This window comes from Trachypithecus francoisi, unplaced genomic scaffold (assembly GCF_009764315.1).
Source record: "Trachypithecus francoisi isolate TF-2019V2 unplaced genomic scaffold, Tfra_2.0 Lachesis_group20, whole genome shotgun sequence".
Lineage (NCBI taxonomy): Eukaryota > Metazoa > Chordata > Mammalia > Primates > Cercopithecidae > Trachypithecus > Trachypithecus francoisi.
The window spans coordinates 19,681,567-19,708,732 of NW_022681466.1; the positions used below are offsets into that span (position 1 = coordinate 19,681,567).

At 49.8% G+C, this 27,166-nt stretch overlaps 1 protein-coding gene across 1 annotated transcript; it reads left to right on the forward strand.

Annotated features, from left to right (window-relative positions):
* Positions 1 to 6,339: 6,339 nt before the first annotated feature.
* Positions 6,340 to 20,753, forward strand: CCR7 (C-C motif chemokine receptor 7). Its single transcript, XM_033183109.1, has 4 exons — positions 6,340 to 6,432; positions 12,926 to 12,975; positions 16,022 to 18,385; positions 20,112 to 20,753. Exons 1-3 carry the CDS (start codon positions 6,423 to 6,425, stop codon positions 17,096 to 17,098), a joined length of 1,137 nt encoding a protein of 378 aa, XP_033039000.1. The 5' UTR covers positions 6,340 to 6,422; the 3' UTR covers positions 17,099 to 18,385; positions 20,112 to 20,753.
* The last annotated feature ends 6,413 nt before the right edge of the window (positions 20,754 to 27,166 follow it).

Genomic DNA, 27,166 nt, shown 5'->3' on the forward strand with positions numbered 1-27,166 from the left:
CAGTAGGAATAGTACTCTTTTCTGTACATCTGGTGGAATTCAGCTGTGAATCTGTCTGGTCCTGGGCTTTTTTTGGTTGGTAGGCTGTTTATTACTGCCTCAATTTCAGAACTCATTTTCGGTCTGTTCAGGGATTTAATTCTTCTTGGTTTGGTCTTGGGAGGGTGTATGTGTCCAGAAACTTATCCATTTCTTCTAGATTTTCTATGCACATAGAGGTGTTTATGATATTCTCTGATGGTTGTTGTATTTCTGTGAGGACAGTGGTAATATCTCCCTTATCATTTCTGATTGTATTTATTTGAGTTATCTCTCCTTCTTCTTTATTAGTCTAACTAGCAGTCTATCTATTTTATTAACTGTTTTGAAAAACTAGCTCCTGGATTCATTGATTTTTTGAATGGTTTTTTATGTCTCTATCTCCTTTGGTTCAGCTCTGATTTTGGTTATTTCTTGTCTCCTGCTAGCTCTGGGACTTCTTTGCCCTTGGTTCTCTAGTTCTTTTAGCTGTGATGTTGTTAACTTGAGATCGTTCTAGCTTTTTGATGTGGGCATTTAGTGCTATAAGTTTCCTCCTTAACACTGCCTTAGCTGTGTCCCAGAAATTCTGGTATGTTGTATCTTTGTTCTCATTAGTTTCAAAGAACTCCTTGATTTCTCCCTTAATTTCATTATTTACCCAAAAGTCATTCAGGAGCAGGGTGCAATTTCCATGTGGTTGTATTGCTTTGAGTGAATTTCTTAGTTTTGAGTTCTAATTTGATTGTGCTATTGCCCAAGAGACTGTTTGTTATTATTTCAGTTCTTCTGTATTTGCTGAGGAGTATTTTACTTCCAATTATGTGATCAATTTTAGAGTAAGTGCCATGTGGTGATTAGAAGAATGTATATTCTGCTGTTTGGGGGTGGAGAGTTCTGTGGAGATCTATCAGGTCCATTTATTCCAGAGCTGAGTTCAGGTCCTGAATATCTTTGTTAATTTTCTGTCTCAATAATCTGTCTAATGGGGTGTTAAAATCTCCCACTATCATTGTGTGGGAGTCCAAGTCTATTTGAAGGTCTCTTTGAGCCTATGTCTGTCTTTGCATGTGAGATGGGTCTCTTGCAGATAGCATATCAATGGATCTTGGTTTTTTATCCAGCTTGCCTCTCTGTGTCTTTTAATTGGGGCATTTAGCCCATTTACACTTAAGATTAGTATTGTTATGTGTGGATTCAGTCCTGTCATCATTGATGCTAGCTGGTTATTTTGCAGACTTGTTTATGTGGTTGCTTCATAGTGTCACTGATCTGTGTACTTCAGTGTATTCTTGTAGTGGCTGATAACAGTTTTTCCTTTCCATATTTAGTGCTTCCTTCAGGAGCTCTTGTAAGGCAGGTCTGGTGGTAATGAATTCCCCCAACATTTGCTTGTCCTGAAAAGATATTATTTCTCCTTCACTTATGAAGCTTAGTTTGGCTGGATATGAAATTCTGCATTGGAATTTCTTTTCTTTAAGAAAGTTGAATATTGGCCCCCAATCTCTTCTGGCTTGTAGGGTTTCCACTGAGAGGTCTGCCATTAGTCTGATGGGCTTCCCTTTATAGGTGACCTAGCCTTTCTCTCTGGCTGCCCTTAATATTTTTTCTTTCATTTCTACCTTGGAGAATCTGAGGATCATACGTCCTAGGAATGATCTTCTCATAGAGTATCTTACTGGGGTTCTCTGCAGTTCCTGAATTTGAATGTTGGCCTGTCTAGCTAGGTTGGGGAAGTTCTCCTGGAAAATATCCTGAAATATGTTTTCCAAATTGGTTCCATTCTCCCTATCTCTTTCAAGTACCCCAATCAGTCATAGATTCAGTCTCTTTACATAATCCCATATTTCTTGGAGGTTTTGTTCATTCCTTTTCATTCTTTTTCTCTATTCTTGTCTGCCTGTATTACTTCAGAAAGACAGTCTTCAAGCTCTGAGATTCTTTCAGAGGAAGAATCTTTCAGAAGACCAAGCAGAGCTTGGCCTATTCTTCTATGAATACTTCTGATTGCATTGTGAAGTTCTTGTAGTGTGTTTTTCAGCTTGATCAGATCAGTTGTATTCTTCTCTATAATAGCTATTTTGGCTGTCAGCTCCTGCATTGTTTTATGATGATTTTTAGCTCCCTTGCATTGGGTTACAACTTGCCTCTTCAGCTCAGCGAAGTTCATTTTTATCCACATTCTGAAGTCTAATTCTTTCATTGCAGTGATCCCAGCCTTACCCCAGTTCCAAACCCTTGCTGGAGAGATGCTGCAGTCATTTGGAAGGAAGGAGGCACTTTGGCTTTTCAGCCCCCTCAATTCAGCCTTCTTCCTAGATATCCTGCCTTGCCTGAGTTGCAGTCACCTTTGCTGGGGTCCTGGAGCCTGAGTATATAAAGCTCCTGGGTCTCTGTGCATGCCTGAGAGGCTGCTCTGCCAATATCCCAATGCAGCTCTGTGTGTAAGACCCAAAGCACTGGTGGAGTGGGTTCACAGGGGATCTCCTGATCCAAAGGTTGCAAAGATCGGTGGGAGAAGCATCATTCCCCAGGTTTGCTTTTTGAGTTTTTAGTGTTTTTATGCTGATTCTTTCTCATCAGGGACCCTCTGAAAGAAGCAGTCTGGCCATATTTTAGTAAAAAGAAGCTGTGCTGTGTTGGGAGATCCTTTCAGCCCCCAGTTAGTTTGGGCTCCCCAAAGCCAAAAGGCTGGAATGGCTGAGATGTCCAAACAGCAAAGGTGGCAGCCCTCCCCACCCTCCAGGCACCCTATGCCAGGAAGAGATCAGAATTTTATGGGCTGTAGAAAACAGGCAGGTATGGCTGGAGGCCTTGTTTGGGAAGACCCACCCAGTGAGGAGGAATGGATAGGAGTCCTGCTTAAGGAAGCAGTCTGGCCACGTTTTGGCAGAGCAGCTGTGCTGTGCTGGGGGATCCTTTCCACACTTGGGGGGTTTGGAGTCTCCAAAGCTTACAGGCTGGAAGAGCTGGGTCGTCCAAACAGCAAAGGTGGTGCCTCACCCCCACTCCACCCACCCCTAGAACTTCACCTTGTCCCAAGTAGGTGCTACACTGTTGCCCGCGGCTGACTGGAATTCCAAGCCAGTTGGTCTTATCTGGTGAGGTGCCGTGGAAGTGTGGCCCACAGACCAATGCTGCTCAGCCCCCTGGATTCAGCCTCCTTCCTATGGGTATGTACAGACATCCTGCCTTGCCTGAGTTGCAGTCACCTTTGCTGGGGCCCCGGAGCCTGAATATATAAAGCTCCTGGGTCTCTGTGCATGACTGAGCGGCTGCTCTGCCAATACCCCAACGTAGCTCTGTGTGTAAGACCCAAAGCCCTGGTGGAGTGGGTTCACAGGGGATCTCTTGATTCAAAGGTTGCAGAGATCGGTGGGAGAAGCATCTTTCCCCAGGTTTGCACATTCACCCACTGCTTCCCTGGTGAGGCGAGGGGAGGGTTTCCTTTGAGTCTGTGTTGTTCCTATGTGGGCCATTGCCCTGCCCTGCTTTTCTCTATCCTCTGTGGGTCGAGCTGATTCCTTAATCAGTACCAGTGCAAGTATCTGGATGTTTCAGATAAAGGTGTTGTATGTACTCACCCCTTTTGTTCCTCTCTGAGAGAGCCATCCCCATACCTGCTTCTAGTTGGCCATTTTTGAAAATAAAATTAAGAAAACTATTTCATTTACAAGCACATCAAAAAGAGTAAAATACTTAAGAATAAATTTAACAAAGAAGTGAAAGACTTGCAGTCTAAAAAATGCAAAGAAATTAAGAAAGACCTAAATAAATAAATAAATAATCCCACATTCATGGACCAAAAGACTTCGTTAGAACAGCAATACTTCCTAAATTGATCTACAGATTCAATGCAATCCCTATCAGAATCCCAGCTGGTTTCATTGCAGAAATTGATAAGCTGACCCTAAAATTCATATGGAAAAGAAAGAGATGCAGATTAGACAAACAACCTTTAAAAAGACAGATGAAGTTGGAGCAGTCACACCTCCCAATTTCAAAATTTACTATAAAGCTACAGTAATCAAGACAGTGTGGTACTGTCATAGGACAGACACAGAGATTGATAAAATAGAATTGATAGTCCAGAAATAAACCATTACATTTATGATCAATTGATTTCCAACAGAGGTGCTAAGACAGTTTAATGGCAGAAAGAATAGTCTTTTCAACAAATGATGCTGGGAAAACTAGATATCCACATAAAAAATAAAGTTGGATCCCTACCTCACACTATATACAACAATTAGCTCAAAATGGATCAGATCTAAATGTTGCAGCTAAAACTATAAGTTTTAAAAGAACATATAAGAATAAATCTTTGTATACTTAAATTAGGCAATGGTTTCTTAGATATGGCATGAAAGACACAATTGACAAAAGAAAAATAAATCAATTGAACCTCCACATTTAAAACTTTGTGCTTCTTTTGCCAGAGATTCAGGTTTTAAAAAACAAAACACCTTTGTGCTTCAAAGGACACTATCAAGAAAGTGAAAAGATAATCCATAGAGTGGGAGAAAATATTTACAGATACGTATCAGATAAGTGATTGTATCCAGATATATAAAGAAGTCTTACAACTCAACAATAAAAAATAAATAACCCAATTTTTTAAATGGGCAAAAGATTTGAATAGATATTTCTCAAAAAAAAAAAATACAAATGGTCAATAAGCACATGAAAAGATGCTCAACATCAGTAGTCATTAGGAAAATGCATATCAAAACCACAACTAGGCTGGGCATGGTGGCTCACACATGTTATCCCAGGACTTTAGGAGGCCGAGGCTGGTGGATCACCTGAAGTCAGGAGTCTGAGACGAGCCTGGCCAACATGGTGAAACCCCATCTCTTCTAAAAATACAAAAATTAGCCTGACATGGTGGCACGCACTTGTAGTCCCAGATACTTAGGAGGCTGAGGCAGGAGAATCTCTTGAACCCAGGAGGTGGAGACTGTAGTAAGCCAAGATCATGCCACTGCACTCCAGCCTGGGCAACAGAATGAGACTCCATCTCCAAAAAAAAAAAAAAAAAAAAACACACACACAATGAGATACCACTTTATAGCCACTAGGATGGCTAGAATCAAAAAAATGGACAATAGTAAGTTTTGCTGACAATGTGGAACCCTCACACATTGTTGATGGGAACATAAAATGGTGTACTCACTTTGGAAAACAGTTTCATAGATCGTCAAAATGTTAAATATATAATTACCATATGACTCAACAATTTCACTTCTAGGTATATACCCAAGAGAAATAAAGCATACGTCCACACAAACACTTGTACATGAATGTTTATAGCAGCATCATTCATAATAGCTAAAAGGGGAAACAGCCCAAATGTCCAACTGATGACAGATTAACAAAATGTGGCATATCCATACAATGGAATGTTATTCAGTCATAAAAAGGAATGGGGAACGGATCCATAACACCACAGGGATACCCTTGAAAACAGGCTAACTGAAAGAAGCCAGATGTGAAGGTCACGTACTGAATACTTCTATTTATGTGAAATGTTCAGAATAGGAAAATCTATAGAGCCAGAAAGTAGATTGTGGTTGCCAGGGGCTTTTGATGACAGGAGGGGAGGGAAGCGGTCATTGCTAATGATTACAGGGTTCTTGAGTGGGAGTAAGAAAAAAATGTTCTAAAATGTATTGTAGTGATGGTTTCATAACTCTGTAAACTTACAAAAACCATGGAATTCTATACTTTAAAAGGGTAAATTTTACGGGATGTGGATTATAGCTCAATAAAGCTGTCATTAAGAAAGGAAAAGGAAGGGGAGGGGAGAAGAGGGAAGGGGGGAGGGGAGGGAAGGGGAGGGGAAGGGGGGAGAAAAAAGATACATTGTGGCATATGTCTTCCCTTTTACCTGTCATTATGTGTCAGTGCCTCCCATTGGCCTAAACGACCCAGAAGCCAGAGGGAAAGCCATTTGGGGTTATATTCCATTGTGACTCTGAGCAGAGCAAGGGAAGGATGGGAACACTTCTTTCACACATCTCTGACTCCCCAACATCTAACCCATGGCCTGGCATGTGATATTCATGCTATAAATATTTGTTGAATCAATAAATGGCCCCTCATCTAGATTCTGCCAGGCAGCACAGGGGGCTTTTTGAATGTAAATGACCTGATGATTCAGGATCCTATGACCAGCGACTGTCACCCTCTGTCATCTTTCTTCTACCCCTTTATCTCTGAAGGCACTGAAGGGACCCTGCGTGAGTCAGGGAGGGCTCGGGGGAGGAGCAAGAGTGGGAGGGGCAGAGAAGAGGGTGGCTTTCTGACAACTTAAAAGGGGCTCGAACCACTTCCTCCCCAGACAGGGGTAGCGCGAGGCCGGGCACAGCCTTCCTGTGTGGTTTTACCGCCCAGAGAGCGTCATGGACCTGGGTGAGTGAGCCTCTTCATGTGAGAAGGAACAGTACCAGGGTCTTGGACACCCAGACTGACCCTGTGGAATGGGGGTGGAGGATGCGGGTGGAGCGCATAGGGGTGCTTCCTGGAGAAATCAGTTCTGATTTGGTGGGCATTGGAAGCTACTTCCAGAGAATGCCCCCTACTGTCCCAGGAGGGGTGCACCTGCCCTTTCAAACCTGGGGAAGGGGTCAGCCTTTTGTGCCAGTGGGGACAAGGGAGGGGCCGAGATCATGTCTTTCTAAAATAGCAGGGACATAAGAGAGTGGCGGAGCTGGGCTTGGTGGTCTGGCAGAACCTGTTCTCATCATGAGGGTGATAGGTTAGGCCCTCTGGGACCTCTGGGGACAGGTTTCAACAGAGAAATTCTCCCTAGAGAGCTTAGGACCTTCTACCCACTCTCTGATTCCCACCTTTCTCCCCTGCCGAATATTCGTATACCTGTCCACTTGGGGTCATGAGAAGATGCAAATGAAAGGTGACTGAGTTGTGAGAATGGTGCAGTGCATTGCAAATGCAAGCTCTGGTTGCTTTCTCTCTGCTGCACATCCCACCGGCTTTGCTCTGACTTTGCTGTTACCTCTTGCAAGTTAAGGAGTGGGCAGGCAACATGGAATGGGATGGCAAGGGGCACTCAGCTTGGAGAAATCATAGCCAGGCCTTCAGCACAGCCCGTGCCCCTGAGCAAACCTCACACACTCTGCTTCGGCAGACAATTCTACTCTTTAGAAAGCCCTTTCTTGGGTCTAACCTCCGTCTTGACTAGAAGGGGTCCAGGGGAAGTGCTGAGGGTGTTCTGAGTGGTTCATCCAGCTCCAGACACCTCCTTTATAAATCTCAGCTGTGGAGTCAGACCAGGCTGAGGCTAAGAAGACCAGGTTCCTAGATGGCTTGTCTCACCAGCAAGCAATGCACCACGGCGGCCTCAAAGCCGCAAGGGGTTGGCTTTAAAAAGTGAAGGTTCCCTGGTGCTGTCCTCACACCCCTCCTCGCCACACCACAGCCTCCTTGATTTCATCTCTTCCTTCCCCGCCTGCCCCAAACCCTGGGTCTGGACCCAGCAAACAGCTGTGAAAGGGTTAAGGTCACCCCCCCACCCACCCACTGACTATGAACTCCCAAAAGGCAGGTTCAGATGCTTTGAGGATGAGAGGAGAAAATGTCTGTGGAATGAATGAATACATTGTATCAAGAACTCAGTAGAGTTTAGTTTTTGAAAATCTCTTCCAAATGCCTCATTTCCCAGCCCATCTACCCTTTAATCCCACTCCCCAGCACTCCACCCCCTTGCCACCCTCTCCATCACAATCGCAGAATACAGACGTCATCCACAGAAGACCCTGCTCCAGCCTTTCACATTGGCCTCCAGGAAGGAAACCAAGCAGTGCCCAGTGGTGTGCTGCTGGGTGTTTGAAAAGCAGCTCCCCAGGGTGGAGCACTGGTAACTGCCTCCAGGGTGGAGGGAAAGTCCTGAATTTGTAGTGCTTGCCACCTTCCATGGTGTAAATTCTCCTGCCCTGGCTGATTGATTTCAAGCCATCCACATGACTGAACAGGGGGTTGGGAAGATGTGCGCAGTGTCTTGCCCCAGACTAGGTTTGGGGGTGCTAGACTCCTAGGCTTTGATGCAGGGAGAGAGGGTAATCTCTGGTCCAGGAGGAAGGGATGTTCTTGCCACTTCACTCAACTTGAGACAGCCCCAACGGTCAAACCCGAAATACTGGTAGGAGGGGAAGCCACTGACAAGCTTTGCTCAAAACGGGCTCTGGGCCGTTGATGGGGTGGGTGGGCCTCAGAGGATCTGTTGTTCTGCTCTTCATCTGCCCAGCAAGGAGCAAGAGGTGGGTGAGGGGGCAGGGTTTCTGTTACACAAAATGAAAACTCCAAAGTGGGGCTGAGCTGGCCTTTTTCACGGTTTGAATGAGCAGCTCCGAGGCACCCTCCCCACCTTCGAGCAACGAGACCAAAGATCTTTCATAGTTCTCAAAAGCAAAGCAAGGGAAAAATGAACCCATAAGAGACATGTGCCTCACAGCTCAGACACAAATGCTGGCAAAGGGGGATGCTGAAGCTAATTCAAGGCCAGTTTCTCGCCTGCCAGAAACTTGGCTGGGGAGGAGAGGAACGTTGCAGCCTGGGGTCGCTGTTGGAAAAATCTCTCTGCTTTGCTTGGGACATTCCATCAACTCTTATTGTTTGAGGGATTCAGGGATGACCAGTCTGGTGGGGAGAGTGACACATATGTCACGAAGCCACTGCAACAGAGTGAGATACAGCATTGACCGGGGCAAGGGCAAGACAAGAAGGGAATAGTGAACCTGGGTCAGAGAGGTATTTAAGGTGGGTTTTGAAGGGTGTGTAGGAGTTGTCAAGCAAACAAGGAGCCACAAGGGGCCAAGGATGTGGCAGGAATGGCAAACTCCATTACCATCAGAGGCTGACAACGTAAAAGAGGGAAGGGGCGTAAGGTGCGGGAAGTGGAGGGGAGTAGAGTAACCCAGAGGGTGAATGCCCCACCTAAAGGCATTCAAATCCATTATTTCAAAAACCCCACGCTGCCAAGCAGAGTGTCCTGGGGACTAAGGCTGCAGCCATGTAGATGGTCAGCTGAGACCACAGTAACAGAGACAAGAAGGAAGCGAGTGGAGGGGAGGATGGAGTAGCTGGCCATGCCAAGGAGGAAGATGGGGAGGAAGGACGCAGGCACAGGAGACCCAATCCTTAAAACGTGGTACAGCTTGCCTAAGGAATTCGGACTTTATCCTGAAAACAATAGGGAAACATCAAAGATTTTTATTTTTCAAGTAGGTGAATTAAAGGATGAGATATGTATTTTGGAAGGAGTTCTGTGGCAGCAAAGCAGCAGCAAAGCCCTGTGTCAGAACAGAGGTGGGGCCGGCTCTGTTGGAGGCTGGGATGTTGGGGGATGGAAGCAGGAAGCACTGGTGGCCAGTGGGGCATGGGGAGCAAAGATTCCCTTCATGCTCCGTGGAGCGTCCTAGACACAGCAGACTCATCAGAAACGCAGCCTGATGCAGTAGCAAGAGCCCAAACCTTGCTGTCCTGTTCAAATCTCAGGTCCCTCTCTTAGCAGCTGTGTGGCCCAGCCATTTGGCTTAATCTCTCTGGGACTCTATTTTCTGGAATCTAGGATGAGGATCACCAGGGTGGCTCATGAGATGTTATGAGGGAGAGACACATACAGACCCAGTGATAGCAGAGAAGGATGGTTAGGAGTGTGGTTTCTGGAGTTGGAGGGTTTCAAAGCCTGCTCCCCTGCTGGCCATTGTGTGACTCTGAGAAAGTTACTTGCTGTGTTTCAGTTTCTTCGTTGGTAAACGGGGTTAATAGTAGCACCTACCTCATGGGGCTTTTGAGAGGATGAAATGAGACCATACGTGCAGACAGCCTGGCGCGCAGTGAGAGCTCAGTGAATATGAACGATCTCATTAGATACAGCAGTTGATAACATAGAAACTGCAAGATCTATCCGGCTCTCACCCGTCCATACGTACTGTCTGAAAGTGGATTCCCCAGATCTCTAGACCTCTAACCACCTCCCTGCTTCTCCTCTCTCTCCCCTATCCAAAAAAAAGAGAGAGAGGGAAAGGTGTGTTGGCAGGTGAGGAAGTTCAGAGAGGAGAAAGCTTGGGGTGACTCTTGGGGAGAGCTGATTGGGCAACTGTGATTTCCTGGGCAGTCTGGAGGACCTGGAAAAATGTGGGGATGGAAGTTCATGGTTTGGAGGTGGGGGCAGCCAGCCAATAATTATCTTTCCTAGATGGGGAGTCTCATGTTGGGGCTCAGGTTGGAGTTCTAGGGAATTTTCATGATGATCATTACTGAAAACTCAAGAACTCAGAAAACACCCAACATCTAGGTCAACCACTCCTTAGCCCCAGAGATTCCCAACTTCATTGGTCTCCCCCACGCTGCTGCCCCAGACCAGATGCTTTATGACTTTGTAACAGGCAGGGATGATTTGACTCATGGCCACTGACCAGGCTCCCTTTTGCCACAGATGAGAGTTCCCCTAAGTTTCCCTGTGATGTTTCTTGAAAACCACCTGTTATGGACCTACAAGATCCTTGCTCATCCACCTCCTCCAAAGCACCTGGAACGAGAACTCACGGGCACACATGCCAGCACTCCCCCAATTCCCCTGCCCTGACAGGAACAGCAGAAGTGGGACAGTGCCCAGGAGAAGGGTTATCAACGGAGTAAAACAGAAACAAAGTTCTTGCTACTCAGATCTCACCCGTTGTGACTTATCAAACTTTGAGGTTTCTCGTTTCTCCCTGACAGTCAGAGCGGGCTTTCTCTAGAGTAACTGAAAGACATTTACGTGCTTAAAGAAACCTCGAGACTCAACCTCTGGATGAGTCAGTGGAGGATGGGCAGAGCGTTGAACCCTGAAGAGTGTGGTTGGGTATAAACATGTGGACTTAAACTCAGGAGCTCAGGGGTAATTCAGTGAGAAAGGAGAATGAGGGGTGCAGTGGGGAGCTCTGTTGCCACAGGGTCCAATCCCAGCAGGACTGCAAATGCCTGAGCCCAGGCTGGGAATGAGGGGACAGCGGCTGCTTGTCCCCAGAACAGAAAATGCAGCTAGGAAGCCCACTTTGAGTGGACAGTGGAGGACTGGACTGCCAGGCCAAGCATTAAGGGCTTTATCCTCAGGGATGGTTAGAGCCCCTGAGGATTTAGGAGGAAGGTGAGGTGGGGACTGGCATCAGAGCTAAGCTTTAGGAAGATATGTCTAGCAGTAGTGTGCAGGATAATTTGCTCAAGGCGGGAGAAATACCTATTTATTTATGTAGCCCGATGCAGTCTCTCCTTCCCGGAGGAACTCCCAAGCCCAGAATCCCCGGCTTTACACACTTTCCGGGGAACACATTAAAAACTGCAACCTGGGTGCCATGCAGGGAGGTTTCCAGCAGGTGGTGCTGTGGCCAAGGACACGGAAGTGCCAGGCTCTCACTGCTTCCCCAGCCTCCGTAGGGCCCCCAGCCTCCAGGAGAAGGTGCCTTAAACAGGTTCCCACGCATTTCCTGGCCCTATTGAGGTTGGAGCTGTCACGGGCCTGCCTTCACTTGTGGCATGGCAGTTACTGACTCTCCAGTTGGCCAGGCCCTACCTAGCTGGGACCCAAGGGTCAGTATACGGGAAGAGGGCTACCGACGCCCTGACTTGTAGGTAAGCTAAGATGTCTAGGCAAATTACTTTGTCAACTGTCCTCGCTGCTCAGCCTCAAGAAGAAATAAGTTCCTGATGGCCCTGAGGCTCAGCCACAAAACCAAACTGAGCACATCCGGGCCTTGTGCTAAGCCAGGATCCCCTTCTGCTGCTCAGACCCCAGGAAGCCTCCTGACTTCCAGAACACGTCCCTTCCCAAAGCTGACCCTGTTCGCCCTTCCACCTGCCCCCCCAAGCCTAGGTTAGAAAACAAGTTAAAGGAGAGAAAGTGTGTGCAGGCACTTCAGTTAAGCAAAAAAAGAAAGAAAGGGGGAAGTCGTGACATCAGGAAAGCGCGTCCTTCCCCGACACTGCCACAGGACAGCACCCCCCTGTGTCCTCTCGGGCCATCTTGATGCCCTCTCCCTTGGAAAAAGGACAGGCATTCGTTTACTTGTCATTCGTGTATTTATCCATCATTCATGTATGCATCATTCGTATATTCATCAGCACGCAATTGTGGGACACCTCCTCAATTCTGGGCCTGCACAAGATAAAAGGGAAGGGATCTCTGCCCCAAAGGCAGGCCAAGGGTGTGGGCCCAGTGGACCAACAGTCAGTGCTGAATGAATGTCATTTCAGTAAGGGGGTGTTGTGGAGCTAGTGGGGCCCTGAGGCAGTCTCCATCACTGTGGACCAGTAACCTCATCCCTCTACCCGCCTGTGGGGTCGTCCTCCTTCCTCAGCTCGCCTCCCTCAGGAGACACTCGAGTCTGGCTTTATGCACATGTGGCTGCCCATTCACCGGGATGCCAGGAAAATGCTCCTGGGCCAGTGGCTACCAGCACCAAAGCAAGGCTGGAAATGTGTGCACCCACCCCACGACCTCATAGCTTTGCTGCCTCGTCCCACATCATGTGGAGTGGGAAGGGGCACTCAGACCCACCAACCAAGCTCAGTCTTGAGGGGTGATCTGGGCTATAAAGACTTCCCAGCTCGAAGAAGCAGCCTAGATGGGCCAAGACAGGGGGTGGGAGGGGCTGCCCTGCATTCTGATGCTGCTGCTTTCCAGGACCTGGGAGTGGAGGAGGATGAGAAGGAGGTGAGGACAGTGATGCCGGGCAGCAGGCCAGGTGTTCAAAGGCACAATCTGGTTTTGATGTTGTCTTTCAGCAAACACAGTGCCTGGAGCTTGAGAGGAAAGTTCCCAACAGCGTCTCCCCCTCCACGGCTTTCTTTAATAATAAAGACTTGTCCCTGCCAAGCAATAACTTTCTCACCTTGTCTCCTACAGGGAAACCAATGAAAAGCGTGCTGGTGGTGGCTCTCCTTGTCATTTTCCAGGTGAGGTTCCCTGCCAAGGAAAGCTCTGTTCCCTTCTCCACACGGCCTCCCAAGTCAGGGGTTTAGTGGAGGAACTGGGCATTTGCTAGAAGATACAAGACCCAGACATAAGCCTGCCTGCCATTCATTAAGCTAATGGCTGCCCCCTCACCATCTGCTGAGTGACCCTGGAGAGCCACAGATGTTCTCTGGACCTCCTTTACTCCATTTAGATTAAAACATGGGGGAAAATAACTTGTCACCTTCCCTATCCCACCTCCAATCTCCCTGCCCAGGAGACAGAAACATGAGAATTCTCTTAAAGAGAAGAGCTGCAAAAATGGTTACTGGGTTTTGTGCATGTGTGCTGAGAAAATCACCCTGGATCTGGAGATCTTGTTACTATCCTATCGCCCCAAGGTTATCTCTTTCCAACCTTCACCCAAAGTCTCCCCTCGCAGCCCCCTTTTTCTTTGGTGAAATAGAGACCCATCTGGCCTCCCTGGCAGGGGAGGGAAGAGAGGATGGGGCCCTAGGGATGGGGAGAGGGGTGGATCGGCACATACTTTATAGCAGGCCTGAACTCGGCAGGAACAAAGATCCTCACTTTACAAAGTTCTCTTTCTCAATCCAGAAACAGACAGAAAGTGTACCTCACCAAGTGCCAAAATTAGAGGAAACCGTAACTCACAGAGTCAACTTTCCCCCATTTGTTAGATGTGGGAGCTCAGAGTGGGGGTAGGGGAGTCCAGCTGAGGCCAGAGCTAGAGAGTCAGTGTTTCAGAATTCGGCTCATCCCCAGGTCTGGAGGCCAGAGGGGCAACTTTCCAGAAGCTCAGGCCAGAGGCAGGCCCCAAACTGGGCACTCTTCCCAAAACCCCATCCCAGAGGCCCCCTGGAGCCTGGGCTACAGCCCACAGCCTGGCCCCTTCCCCATCACCACTCCCTCCTCTTTCTCCCCTGTCTCCAGGACTCTGGGGGGCTGTATTGCTGGCAGTGGAGGCTGGAAGTTGGGGTGGGGAGGAGGACAGCTGAGGCTCATTCCTCCCTTTCACTTGAGGAGGGGGTGCTCAGACAGGGCAGGATGTGGTGGGGCTGTGGGCTGCAGAGGCAGTGAGGCTGGAGGAGGGGGAATTATAAAACAGGAACAAGGTTCAAGGGGAGACGGGAAGGCAGGACTGGATGATGAAGAGTGCACTTCATAGAGGCCGGGAATACTGCCCTCCAGGAAGGCTGAGACCCCCTCATGTCCAGGGACCCCGAGTCTAAGGCCTTGGACCGTAACCATGGCTGGGCCAATGGCAGCAGCCTCCTTCAGGGCTCCCAGGCTGCAGCCATGCCCAGGAGAGGGAGGGGGGTTGCCGCTAACTTTTGGTCTCAGGCTAGCAATGGCCAAAGAAAAGGCTCCTGGACATCATTTTGTGCTCACCCTGTTCCTGAGCACAACAGTGATGAATCCAGAACTTGGATGTGAAAAAGAGATAGAGACACGATGCGGTGAACCCCTCCAGCACAAATGTGTAGAAACCCATAGTCGCTGAGCTGCTGAATCTGGTTCCTGGAGATAGAACCATGAGCCTCGCGAGGCAAGTCCTCCAGCCCAGCTCCCTGCCCTGCACGAGCCCGTCCATCGCTGTGCGCAGAGGCACGGGCAGGCATGGGCCCCCTCCTTCATTGATAAAATCACAGCAGGCTGCTGAACCTTCACCCGGCCCTGCAGACAGGCTAAAAAAAGCTCCAGCAGCTGAGTCCTGCTGATTGGGATCTGCCGGAAGAGATGCGAGGAAGAGAGAGGCAGAGAGGTGGGGGGAGAGGGCGGGAGCACAGAGGGAGAGTGGGAGATGAGAGCCGCACTTCCTTCCAGGGACACAGCTGCTGAGGAGGCCTCGCCTCCACCCCTGTGGCCCATCATCCATTCACAGTCTTTATGGCACTTGGGCTCACGTTGCCTGAGCTCCTGCTGGGTGCTAAGAGGGGCCCCAGGATCTAGAGTCTCTCCAGGTCACCCACCACCCGTGATCACAGCAGCTGGCCCCAAACCCAAGGCTTCATGGCCTCAAAATGGGAGCACTTGCCCTCCTCTCTTCTCACTCCAGGCCCTCCTCAACCTTGACCCCCAGGTGGATTTTCCCCCTAAAGCTGAGGTCTTTTGTAAGCCCCCTGGAAAACTCCACCAAGTTCTAAAGGAGGGTCAAGAAGAAAGACACATGTTCCCACTCTCACAGAGCTCCCCGAGGGCAAAATTAAAGCTCCATGGGGAGGAAATGGTGCTGGAACCTGGGCTAGGTACCTCACAGCAACCATATGAAGCAAATTCATCTCCATTTCACAGAAGAGAAAACTGAGGCTCCGAGAGAGAGAGTTTAACCAGTTCAAGGCTCATCTGGGCTCCCAGAGCCCCACCAATTTCCAGTCCCCTGTCAGCACATGTAGAGTCTCTCAGACTTGGCAAAATCAGCCACTTGCTACTTATTAGCAGAACTGTAGAATCTCAGGCCCCACCCCAGCCTACTGATTTTGGATAGACAGTTTCACAGGTTTACCAGGTGATGTGTATTGGAGTTAAAATTTGAGAAGCACTGATTTCAAACCAAAGAATCACCTGGAGACTTTAGGCAAACAGATTCCTAAGCCCATCACCTGAGATTCTGGTTCAGCATTCTCAAGTGGGGCCTGAGAATTTGCATCCCTAACAAGTTCCCAGGTGATGCTGTGATACTGATGATGTGGACCTCACAATGAAACCACTATTCCTCCCACCTGGGCAACATGGCAAACTCCCACCTCCACTAAAAATACAAAAATTTGCTGGGTTTGGTGGCGTAAGGCTGTGGTCCCAGCTACTCAGGAGGCTGAAGTGGGAGGATCACCTGAGCCTGGAGAGGCCAAGGCTGCAGGGAGCCATGATTGCACCACTGCACTCCAGCCTGGGCAACAGAGTGAGACCATGTCTCAAGAAAAAAAAAAAAAAAAGAAAGAGAGAAACCATTGCTCTAGGCTAAATCCCAGCCAGAGTTGGAGCCACTCAGCTAACCTGGCCTGTTTTCCCTCATTTCCTTCCCTGAAGGTATGCCTGTGTCAAGATGAGGTCACGGACGATTACATCGGAGACAACACCACAGTGGACTACACTTTGTTCGAGTCTTTATGCTCCAAGAAGGATGTGCGGAACTTTAAAGCCTGGTTCCTCCCTATCATGTACTCCATCATTTGTTTCGTGGGCCTACTGGGCAACGGACTGGTCGTGCTGACTTATATCTATTTCAAGAGGCTCAAGACCATGACCGATACCTACCTGCTCAACCTGGCGGTGGCAGACATCCTCTTCCTCCTGACCCTTCCCTTCTGGGCCTACAGCGCGGCCAAGTCCTGGGTCTTTGGTGTCCACTTTTGCAAGCTCATCTTTGCCATCTACAAGATGAGCTTCTTCAGCGGCATGCTCCTACTTCTTTGCATCAGCATTGACCGCTATGTGGCCATCGTCCAGGCCGTCTCAGCTCACCGCCACCGTGCCCGCGTCCTCCTCATCAGCAAGCTGTCCTGTGTGGGCATCTGGATACTAGCTACAGTGCTCTCCATCCCGGAGCTCCTGTACAGCGGCCTCCAGAGAAGCAGCAGTGAGCAAGCGATGCGATGCTCTCTCATCACAGAGCATGTGGAGGCCTTTATCACCATCCAAGTGGCCCAGATGGTGATCGGCTTTCTGGTCCCCCTGCTGGCCATGAGCTTCTGTTACCTTGTCATCATCCGCACCCTGCTCCAGGCGCGCAACTTTGAGCGCAACAAGGCCATCAAGGTGATCATCGCCGTGGTCGTGGTCTTTATCGTCTTCCAGCTGCCCTACAATGGGGTGGTCCTGGCCCAGACGGTGGCCAACTTCAACATCACCAGCAGCACCTGTGAGCTCAGTAAGCAGCTCAACATCGCCTACGACGTCACCTACAGCCTGGCCTGCGTCCGCTGCTGCGTCAACCCTTTCTTGTACGCCTTCATCGGCGTCAAGTTCCGCAATGACCTCTTCAAGCTCTTCAAGGACCTGGGCTGCCTCAGCCAGGAGCAGCTCCGGCAGTGGTCTTCCTGTCGGCACATCCGGCGCTCCTCCATGAGCGTGGAGGCCGAGACCACCACCACCTTCTCCCCATAGGCGACTCTTCTGCCTGGACTAGAGAGGGACCTCTCCCAGGGTCCCTGGGGTGGGGACAGGGAGCAGATGCAATGACTCAGGACATCCCCCTGCCACAAGCTGCTCAGGGAAAAGCAGCTCTCCCTCAGAGTAGAAGCCCCTGCTCCAGAAAATAGCTTCGCCCCAGTCCCAGCTACCTCAACCAACGCTGAAAAAAGACAGGGCTGATAAGCTAACACCAGACAGACAACACTGGGAAACAGAGGCTATTATTGTCCCCTAAACCAAATACTGAAAGTGAAAGTCCAGAAACGGTTCCCACCTGCTGGGGTGAAGGGGCCGAGGAGGGTGAATGCGAGGAGTGTGGGAGTGGCCTGATGAGTCCTCTGAATGAGCCTTCTTCCGGCCTCCCACAGGCTCAAATGCTCAGACCAGCTCTTCCGAAAACCAGGCCTTGTCTCCAAGACCAGAGATAGTGGGGAGACTTCTTGGCTTGGTGAGGAAAAGCGGACATCAGCTGGTCAGACGAACTCTCTGAACCCCTCCATCCATCACTTTCTCCACTGTCCTCCGAGCCAGCAGGAATGGCAGCTGCCACGCCGCCCTAAAAGCACACTCATTCCCTCCCTTGCCGCGGTGCCCTCCCAGGCTCTCAACAGGGGAGAGCGTGGTGTTTCCTGCAGGCCAGGCCGGCTGCCTCTGCTTAACCAAAGCCACACTCTGGGCTCCAGAGTGGGGATGACATGCACTCAGCTCTTGGCTCCACTGGGATGGGAGGAGAGGACAGGGAAATGTCAAAGGCGGGGAGGGTGACAGTGGCCACCCAAGGCCCACGAGCTTGTTCTTTGTTCTTTGTCACAGGGACTGAAAACCTCTCCTCATGTTCTGCTTTCGATTCGTTAAGAGAGCAACATTTTACCCACACACAAATAAAGTTTTCCCTTGAGGAAACAACAGCTTTAAAAGAAAAAGAAAAAAAAAAAGTCTTTGGTAAATGGCAAATGAGTGTCTTTGTTTTGCAGTCCCCCACACCCCACCCGACCGTCCCCTCTCCCCTCCTCCCTGCCCTCCCCCAGGCCTCGTTTCTTAGAGATGCTCAGAACCACAGAGGTTCTTAGCTCAGGAATGCTGTGAGCCCATCCGGTGACAGAGGACCAAGACGCTAAAAGGTAGAAAGAGGCTGAGGACAGGAGGTCCATCTTACAAATACCCTTCCAGAGTTCATGGGATAGGCCCCAAGCCTGCGCAGTCAGCACGGAACCGGACATGCCGATCCTACTGCAGCTTTGGGAAGACCACGTTGTCCAGGTAACCTCGATACCTGGGGACTCTGCATTTAGCAGCTCTTGTACACTGGCCTGCTCACCTGTCCCAGCTCAGCCCAGAACTAGAGCCCTTGACCTTTTGCCAGCCCCTTAGACTCTGAAAGCTGGGGTTTGGAGGGAGGGCCTTTCTGTGGGCTCAGAGACCACAGCATGCCAGACTAGGGGTCAGGGATGGGACCCTTTGCTGGTTGCATGAGAGCTGGAACCACCCATGACGCTCTCTGCTGGCCACTGTAGCAGCAGTGGCCTCCACGGTGTATGTCATAGTCCCTTCCTGCTGCTACAACAAAATGCCACCAGTGGAGTAATTTATAAACCATAGAAATGTATTTCTCACAGTTTTAGAGGATGGAAAGTCCAACATCAAGACGCCAACAGATTCAGTGTCTTGTGTAGGCTCTCTCTGCTTCCGAGATGGAGCCTTGCCGTGCCCTCTGGAGGGGACAAATGCTGTGTCCTCACATGGTAGAAGAGTGGAAGATCACAATGAGCCGAACTAGTTCCCTCCTGCTCTTTTCTTGGTATAAGAGCATTAATCCCATTCACAAGGGTGGAGCCTTCATGACCTAATCACCTCCCAAAGGCCCCCCTAACTTCTCATACCATTGCCTTGGGGTTCATGTTCCAACATATGAATGTTGGAAAGATACATACGTTCAAACCATAGTGTGGCTACCAACTGTAGAGGAGTAGGGAGAGAGGGACAGACACAGGCCCCCACACAGGCCAGGTGTTCATGTCATTTCGTGCCTTGGTGCCCACCCAGAGCCGTGACTTCTGCAAGCCAGAGAGCAGGTCAGTCCAACCTGCAATGCATGGAGAGGGGTCTGAAGGACCCAGAGCTGCAATAGCTCTGGCCTGGGGGGAACTAGAGGGAGGGCTGAGACACTCACGCAATAGGTGATTCCATCAATTTCCCCAAGTGGAAAGAGCCTCATTGAAAATGGAGCTGCCTGGTAATGACGCCCATTCTCTCATCTCACAAGAACGTGACATTACCCTCCTCCGAGAGATGCACTGGGCTGGAAGGTTTTTAACAAGATTTGTCAGCTGGTCTCCAAGCCGGGAATCGGTGCCCTGAGAGGAATGAGCCTGGCACGGATGCAGTCAGCGTGGAGCAACGTTCGCAGCAACGGCATTAAATATTAAAAGGCACAGCTGCCACTGTGCGTGAGCGTGCGGCCACGGGGCGATGCCAGCGTGCGTGTGTGTCCCCGAGGGGAACCTGCCGGAGCGCGTGTGCGTGTGGCGCCCGCTGGTGTGGACATCCTAATGAGGTTACCGATGGGAAAACAGTCGGTTCCTGAAGGGGAGGAATGTAACAGCAGTCATGGAAAAGGCAGCCAGGCCAACCGCACAAACGCGCCACCTCAGCTGCAGATACATTTTTCTAGAATCACTGGACATATCCAAATATTTACAGAGAAAACAAAACCCCCAGCAATGTTCATTCCCTCGAACTGCTGTGTCTCAGAAGTTCTGACCTCGGCTCGGTGCTGGCCTGATCCCTGCTCCCCTGCCCGAGGCTCTCACGTGCCCATCTTGAGCTTGGGGTGACCCCTGGGAAGAAGGAAAAGGCCTCCTGAGAGGCTCACCCAGGGCTTCTCTCTTCTTTTCTTACCTGCTTCATACATCTGCCCCCTCTTCCCGGGTTCACAGCCATGAGCCTTCTCCAGTCACCTGAAATTTCCTTTTCATTTCATCCCCAGGTCCTCGTCTCCCTCATCCTTGCTGGCTGCAACCCCAGGTCAAGTCAAGGCATTCCCAAGGCATTCCCAGCTAGAAGCACCACACCTTTCTCATCACAGACTCACAGAGCTCTGAGGGACCTCAAAGATCAGCTGGGCCAATCCCCCAGTCATTTTCTAGATGGTGAAACTGAGGCCCAGGGGGGAGAAGCTGACTTGCCTGAAGAGGCGTTGCAACGTAGGGATATTGGTTACACTTGCTTTGGGAGCCTGAGCGTCTGGCAGGGTTGCAGGAGGGTGTGGGGGAGAGTAGAGACTCTGGAGCTCTGCCGACTTGGAATCTCATCTCTATTGCTTCCCAGCTGTGTGACCTTCAGCTGTTGCTCAACTGCTCTGAGTCTTGGATTTCTCAACTGCAAAATGGAAAGGATTTGTATAAACACTTAGCACAATGCCTGGAATATTGAGTGTGGTGGTAAGGAATGGGGACTTTGCAGCCAGACTGCCTGGTTTGAACCCCGGCTCCACTACCTGGGCTGGTTACTTAGCCTCTCTGTACCTCAGTTTCTTAATCTGTATAATAGGAATATTAATGGTACCTATGTCCTCGGATTGTTGTGGAAGGCAACAAATCCATATATGTAAAATGCTTAGAAAAACTTACATATGCATTGTTGGTAATCTTTAGGAGATGTTTAAGAAAGGTAACTTTAAAAAAAAAGTTGCTAACCATGAGGAAACCAAGTTCAATTCCTTAGCCCATTTCCATCCCCACAAATTTATAATTTAAGCTGGAAGGCAATTTAGAGATGAGTGACTCTGGCCTTTCCATCCATTGTATGGTGAGTCAACTCATGCTCAGAGAGGGAAGCAACTCACCTGAGGTCTCCCAGGAGCTCTGCAAAGATGCTGGAACTTTAACCTTGTTCCCTGGGCTCCTAACCACAGCTCTTCCCACCAGACCCTGCTGGGCTCATGGGAACATCCCTGCACATCCACCGTGGCACCCGCCCTCATCCCACGCTGTCTCGTTCTCTCCAGCAGGCACCGTCCATCTTGTCCTTTGATTAGGTCCTTAAGGAGAACTTCCCTTCTCCCCTTTAAATAGTTCCCGTCCTTATCACTGAGTCTGGAGAATGAGTGAAATACAAAAGAAATATGGCAGTGGGCCCAAAGGAAATCAGGCAACTGATCTTTTTAAGAAAGGAAGATGGGCCGTCTTCTCTGGGAATGGTTCTCAGTTACATGCCTTTGTTGAGGGTGAACAGTTGGAGGAAAGGAAACAGACCTAAAGGGATTGGCAGGGGAATTAAGGCAAAGGAGAGAGGGGAAGGGCAGGGGGAAGATGGGGCAGGAATGGGTTTTAGGGAATACACACTGGGGGCGGGACTTGAAGCGTATCTTCAGTGTGTAGTCAGATGCCCCTTCCTGCATGCACACATGTGCATGTGCGCACGCGCGCACACACACACACACACACACACACACACACACACACACAGAGCCTCCCCAGGTCTCCCAGTCTCAGGTGAGGAGAATGGGGCTCTATTAGTCTTAGAGACAGATGGGTCCATGGCCTTCTTTGCAGAGAAGATGGTTAGAAATAGCCATGTTTGGGGCCAGGCACGGTGGCTCAAGCCTCTAATCCCAGCACTTTGGGAGGCCAAGACGGGTGGATCACGAGGTCAGGAGATCGAGACCATCCTGGCTAACACGGTGAAACCCCGTCTCTACTAAAAAATACAAAAAACTAGCCAGGCAAGGTGGCAGGCGCCTGTAGTCCCAGCTACTCGGGAGGCTGAGGCAGGAGAATAGCGTGAACCTGGGAGGCGGAGCTTGCAGTGAGCTGAGATCCAGCCACTGCACTCCAGCCTGGGCGACAGAGCGAGACTCCATCTCAAAAAAAAAAAAAAAGAAAGAAATAGCCATGTTTCTCTGGTCTGAGACCCTAGAGAAACCCCAGGGAGAGTAAAAAAGGTGGGGGGGCCTCTCCCTCAACTCAAAAGAGCAACCCTGTCAGGCTTCAGAAAAGCAAGCCCTCCTAGCGCTCCAACCCACGGAGCAGCTGTCTGAGAAGTCCCAACTCCTCCAGCAGCCACCCCCTCTGTCCCTGCACTTCTCTTGGGCCGAGGCAGAGACACTGACAGGAGTCTGGGTACGGAAAAAGCTCCCCAGGCCCTTTTCTGAGGAGAGCTGCTCCAGACTAAGTCAATCTCAGCTGATCTCATGCGAAGTCAGAAATGCCAGGATGTGAATTCCCCACGGGCTCCTCTCTTTGCGTCTGTGCGTGACCCAATTCAGATTCCTCTGCCGCCGTCAGATTCTGTCCTGCCCATATTCACTTTGAGGATGGATATAACCTTATTTCTGTGTGTTGTTCACTAACCCCAGGGAATTCTGTGGCTGGGCTGTCCTACGTGTCACGGTAACCACCACACAGTGTGGCCTCCAGGTTCTCATCTCTGGGTAAATAAACATCTCCTCACAGGCTTGGCCAGGTCTGGACTGGCTCGGTTCCTGCATGATGCAATAGGTCTTGAGATCAGATATAAGTGCCCACTAGCAAGAGGGCAGGTAAGGAGATAGTTCTTGCCCTGAAGTCCTCCTGTGCCTGTGTCAGAGTTTATTTAGGACAGAATACTTTATATTTGCTCCAAGTAAATAATATCTGACATTGGGAAGCACAACAGATGCAGCGGATGAGATGCCCCCAAACCATTTCCCAATGTTTAAAAAGAGGCCTGGAAAGGCAAGCTCATTGATCTCATTTGGTTTATGCAACTGCACTCGAGTGACTGAAGCAGAAACCTGATCACGTGTAAAGACGGAATGGTTCAGTCTGCTTCTCAGGCCCATAGGGTGTTTTCTGTGGCCTGGCCCAGGCCTATGGGGAAGCCGGTGCTAGGGGGTCACCTATGCGGAAACCAGCACTGCCTCCTGCCCCGAGGCTCCAGAGACTTCTACAACTGACTCTCTGGACACGCTGTCTCGCTTGCACTAGCATCTCTTACCTGCCACCTGCCCTCCTCCGCACACTCCCATTTCGGGGAAGCTCAGCTGCTGAGGGTGCAATTGGCAACCTCTGGACTTGGAAATCAGGAGGAAGGGAATGGGAAGAATGGTGGCAGCTTTGTGACTGGGCTGTTCAGGAAGACAGCCCTCTGCCTTTGTTCTCCAGGGCAAGACACAGGCCTAGATCCACTGGAATCCTTCAATCCTTTGTCGAAAGCAGAACTGGGATTTTTATCCAAGGACTACACCTGTTGTGTCCCCAGCATCCTTGCCCCCTCCCACCCATGCTCATCAGAGCCGAACCCTGAGGAAACCATGGACCACAAGACCTTGTGAGCTTTTGTTGCTGGGAGTGTCAGAGGCTGGGAGACAGAAGGTATGAGAGACAAGATGTCCTGGAAGGGATGGCAGGGATCACAGAGGCTAAGGGCAGAGGAAAGAGACGTTGAAGAGCTGGAGGGTTGATGAACCTACGCGGGAGGCAGGCTAACATTTACTAAGTGCCTGTGATGCACCAAGGACTAGGATAGCTATACTATCTTCCATTGAATTCTTATGACAACAGAGAAGGAAACAGGTTTAGAGAGCTCATGTAACTTACCTGTGGTGACAGAGCTAGCAATTTTATTAAGATGTTATTACATACTATACACTGTATTAAGCATTGGTATCTTATCTCATGTAATCCCCACAACTCTACTAGAGTCTCATTTAATAAATGAGGAAACTGAGGCTCAGAGAGGTTAAGTAACTTTATCAGCGTCACACAGCTACTAAGTGATTTCAACCAGTTCTAGCTGCCTCCAAAGTTCTTGCTTTTGCCACCCTACTACACCATTCAACTAAACAGCTGTTTAATACCAAATATTTCCGGAGCCCCTACTGAGTGCCAGGCACTGTACTGTGTCCAACCAACATCTTTCAAACCCTGTCAGACACAGAACTCTGACCTGGGAGAAGGGAGAATCAAATAACAAAGACACAGCCCCCATCTGCCGGTGGCTGTGACCCCCACAGCTGGGCAATAACCAGGTCTTTGCTGCTCCACAGAACCTGGTCCCCGCTTCTCACCTAGGCTCTGGGCCCTGCTTCTCACCTAGGCTTCCTCCATGGGCTAGCCCTGCAGGGCTGCACACCACCTGAGAGGCACATGGCTCTCAGGGCTGAGATGGCTTTGCACAGACTCACTGGGCGATATGGGCAGGTCACCTCCCTTTTCTGGGCCTCCAACTCCCCAGCTGTACAATGAGGTTGCTGGACCAAATCATTTCTACCCATTGCCTCCAGCTCTGACTTGCTATGGGTGCCTTGTCTGTGCAGAGTCCAGGAGGCCAGTGCTCAGCAGGGCAGGGCTCTGGGCACGTGGATGCTTGCAAGAGGTGCAGGGCAAGTGCGTAAGGGGCTGAGGAAGCTGCTCCACCCCCAGCTGTGGTTTCTCGTGGGGCCACCATGGCAGCAGGTGGAGGGAAGTGTTTGTCATCCTTCCAACAAAGGCAGTCAAATAAAAGCCTCCCGGGGCACCATGGGAATAGGCAGCAAGGGCGCCAAAAATAAAACACACTTTTCCTTTGATAGGCATTGGCAGAAGGCATAGGCAGCTGCTAAGGGAGTCTGTCCTCAGGGTGGTGAGGAAAGGGTTCAGATTTCAAGCCCAAGAACACTCACACTCACACACACACTGACAAGAGCAGTCTCACCTCACAAGCAGCCCGCACATGCAGATGCCCAATATTCACACAAGAACACCATCACGCATATCACACACACGCACCTACACACACACTCACAAGAGCAGTCTCACCTCACAAGCAGCCCGCACAGGCAGATGCCCAATATTCACACAAGAAACACCATCGCGCATATCACACACACGCACCTACACACACACACTCACAAGAGCAGTCTCACCTCACAAGCAGCCCGCACAGGCAGATGCCCAATATTCACACAAGAAACACCATCGCGCATATCACACACACGCACCTACACACACACACTCACAAGAGCAGTCTCACCTCACAAACAGCCCGCACATGCAGATGCCCAATATTCACACAAGAACACCATCGCACATATCACACACACGCACCTACACACACACACTCACAAGAGCAGTCTCACCTCACAAGCAGCCCGCACATGCAGATGCCCAATATTCACACAAGAACACCATCGCGCATATCACACACACGCACCTACACACACACACTCACAAGAGCAGTCTCACCTCACAAGCAGCCCGCACATGCAGATGCCCAATATTCACACAAGAAACACCATCGCGCATATCACACACATGCACCTACACACACACTCACAAGAGCAGTCTCACCTCACAAACAGCCCGCACATGCAGATGCCCAATATTCACACAAGAAACACCATCGCGCATATCACACACACGCACCTACACACACACACTCACAAGAGCAGTCTCACCTCACAAGCAGCCCGCACATGCAGATGCCCAATATTCACACAAGAACACCATCGCGCATATCACACACACGCACCTACACACACACACTCACAAGAGCAGTCTCACCTCACAAGCAGCCCGCACATGCAGATGCCCAATATTCACACAAGAAACACCATCGCGCATATCACACACACGCACCTACACAGACACACCAGTCACACAACCAGCACACACGTATACACATACAAATAGAAAACTTACCCCCATACAAGACCACCTTCATAGGCCGTGACCTGTACAGTCACGCTGGGCCCTGCACTAAGGCCCATGCTGGGTGTAATGCTTTGCTGCCTGCACTTGGAAATTCTTAATGATTTTTTTTTTTTTTTTTTTTTTTTGAGGCGGAGTCTCGCTCTGTCGCCCGGACTGGAGTGCAGTGGCCGGATCTCAGCTCACTGCAAGCTCCGCCTCCCGGGTTTACGCCATTCTCCTGCCTCAGCCTCCCGAGTAGCTGGGACTACAGGCGCCCGCCACCTCGCCCGGCTAGTTTTTGTATTTTTAGTAGAGACGGGGTTTCACTGTGTTAGCCAGGATGGTCTCGATCTCCTGACCTCGTGATCCACCCGTCTCGGCCTCCCAAAGTGCTGGGATTACAGGCTTGAGCCACCGCGCCCGGCCTCTTAATGATTTTTAAACAAGGGGCCCAGCATTTACATTTTGCACTGGGCCCTACAGGTTCTGCAGTTGCTCCTGCAGGTGTGCACTCATGACAGTGTTCACTACATGCTTAAGCATATATCTTTTAACACTTTTACACTGTTGGTGGGAGTGTAAATTAGTTCAATTGTGGAAGACAGTGTGGTGGTTCCTCAAGGATCTGGAACCAGAAATACCATGTAACCCAGCAATCCCATTACTGGGTATATACCTAAAGGATTATAAATCATTCTACTATAAAGACATATCTACATGTGTATTTATTTCTGCACTATTTACAATGGCAAAGACTTGGAACCAACCCAAATGCCCATCAATGATAGACTGGATAAAGATATACACCATGGAATACTATGCAGCCATAAAAAAGAATGAGATCATGTCTTTTACAAGGACATGGGTGAAGCTGGAAACCATCATTCTCAGCACACTAACACAGGAAAAGAAAACCAAACACCACATGTTCTCACTGACAAGCGGGAGTTGAAAAATGAGAAGACATGGACACAGGGAGGGGAACATCACACACTGGGGCCTGTCCGGGGTTAGTGGGGGGCAGCATTGGGACAAATACCTAATGCATGAGGGGCTTAAAACCTAGATGATGGGTCGATAGGCGCAGCACACCACCATGGCACATGTATACCTATGTTACAAACCTGCACATTCTGCACATGTATCCTGGAACTTAAAGTAAAATTAAAAAAAAAAAAATTCTACCTTTATAGACAAGAGTGCATCCACTATACACATACACACAGATGCACAAACACATGCATCCCACAAACGCAACACCCACACAAACAGCAATAGCCCCCCATGTGCACGCGCCACAGCACACGCATTGATACCCAGAAGGGGCCCAGACGCTCACAAGCAGTGCCACAACATGCAGCCTACGCCCTGCTGCCTCCTGACACAATTC

Coding starts and splice junctions, on each gene's coding strand:
- CCR7 (XM_033183109.1), top strand. Junction 12,976..16,021: donor CTCTCCTTGTCATTTTCCAG/GTGAGGTTCCCT, acceptor CCTTCCCTGAAG/GTATGCCTGTGTCAAGATGA.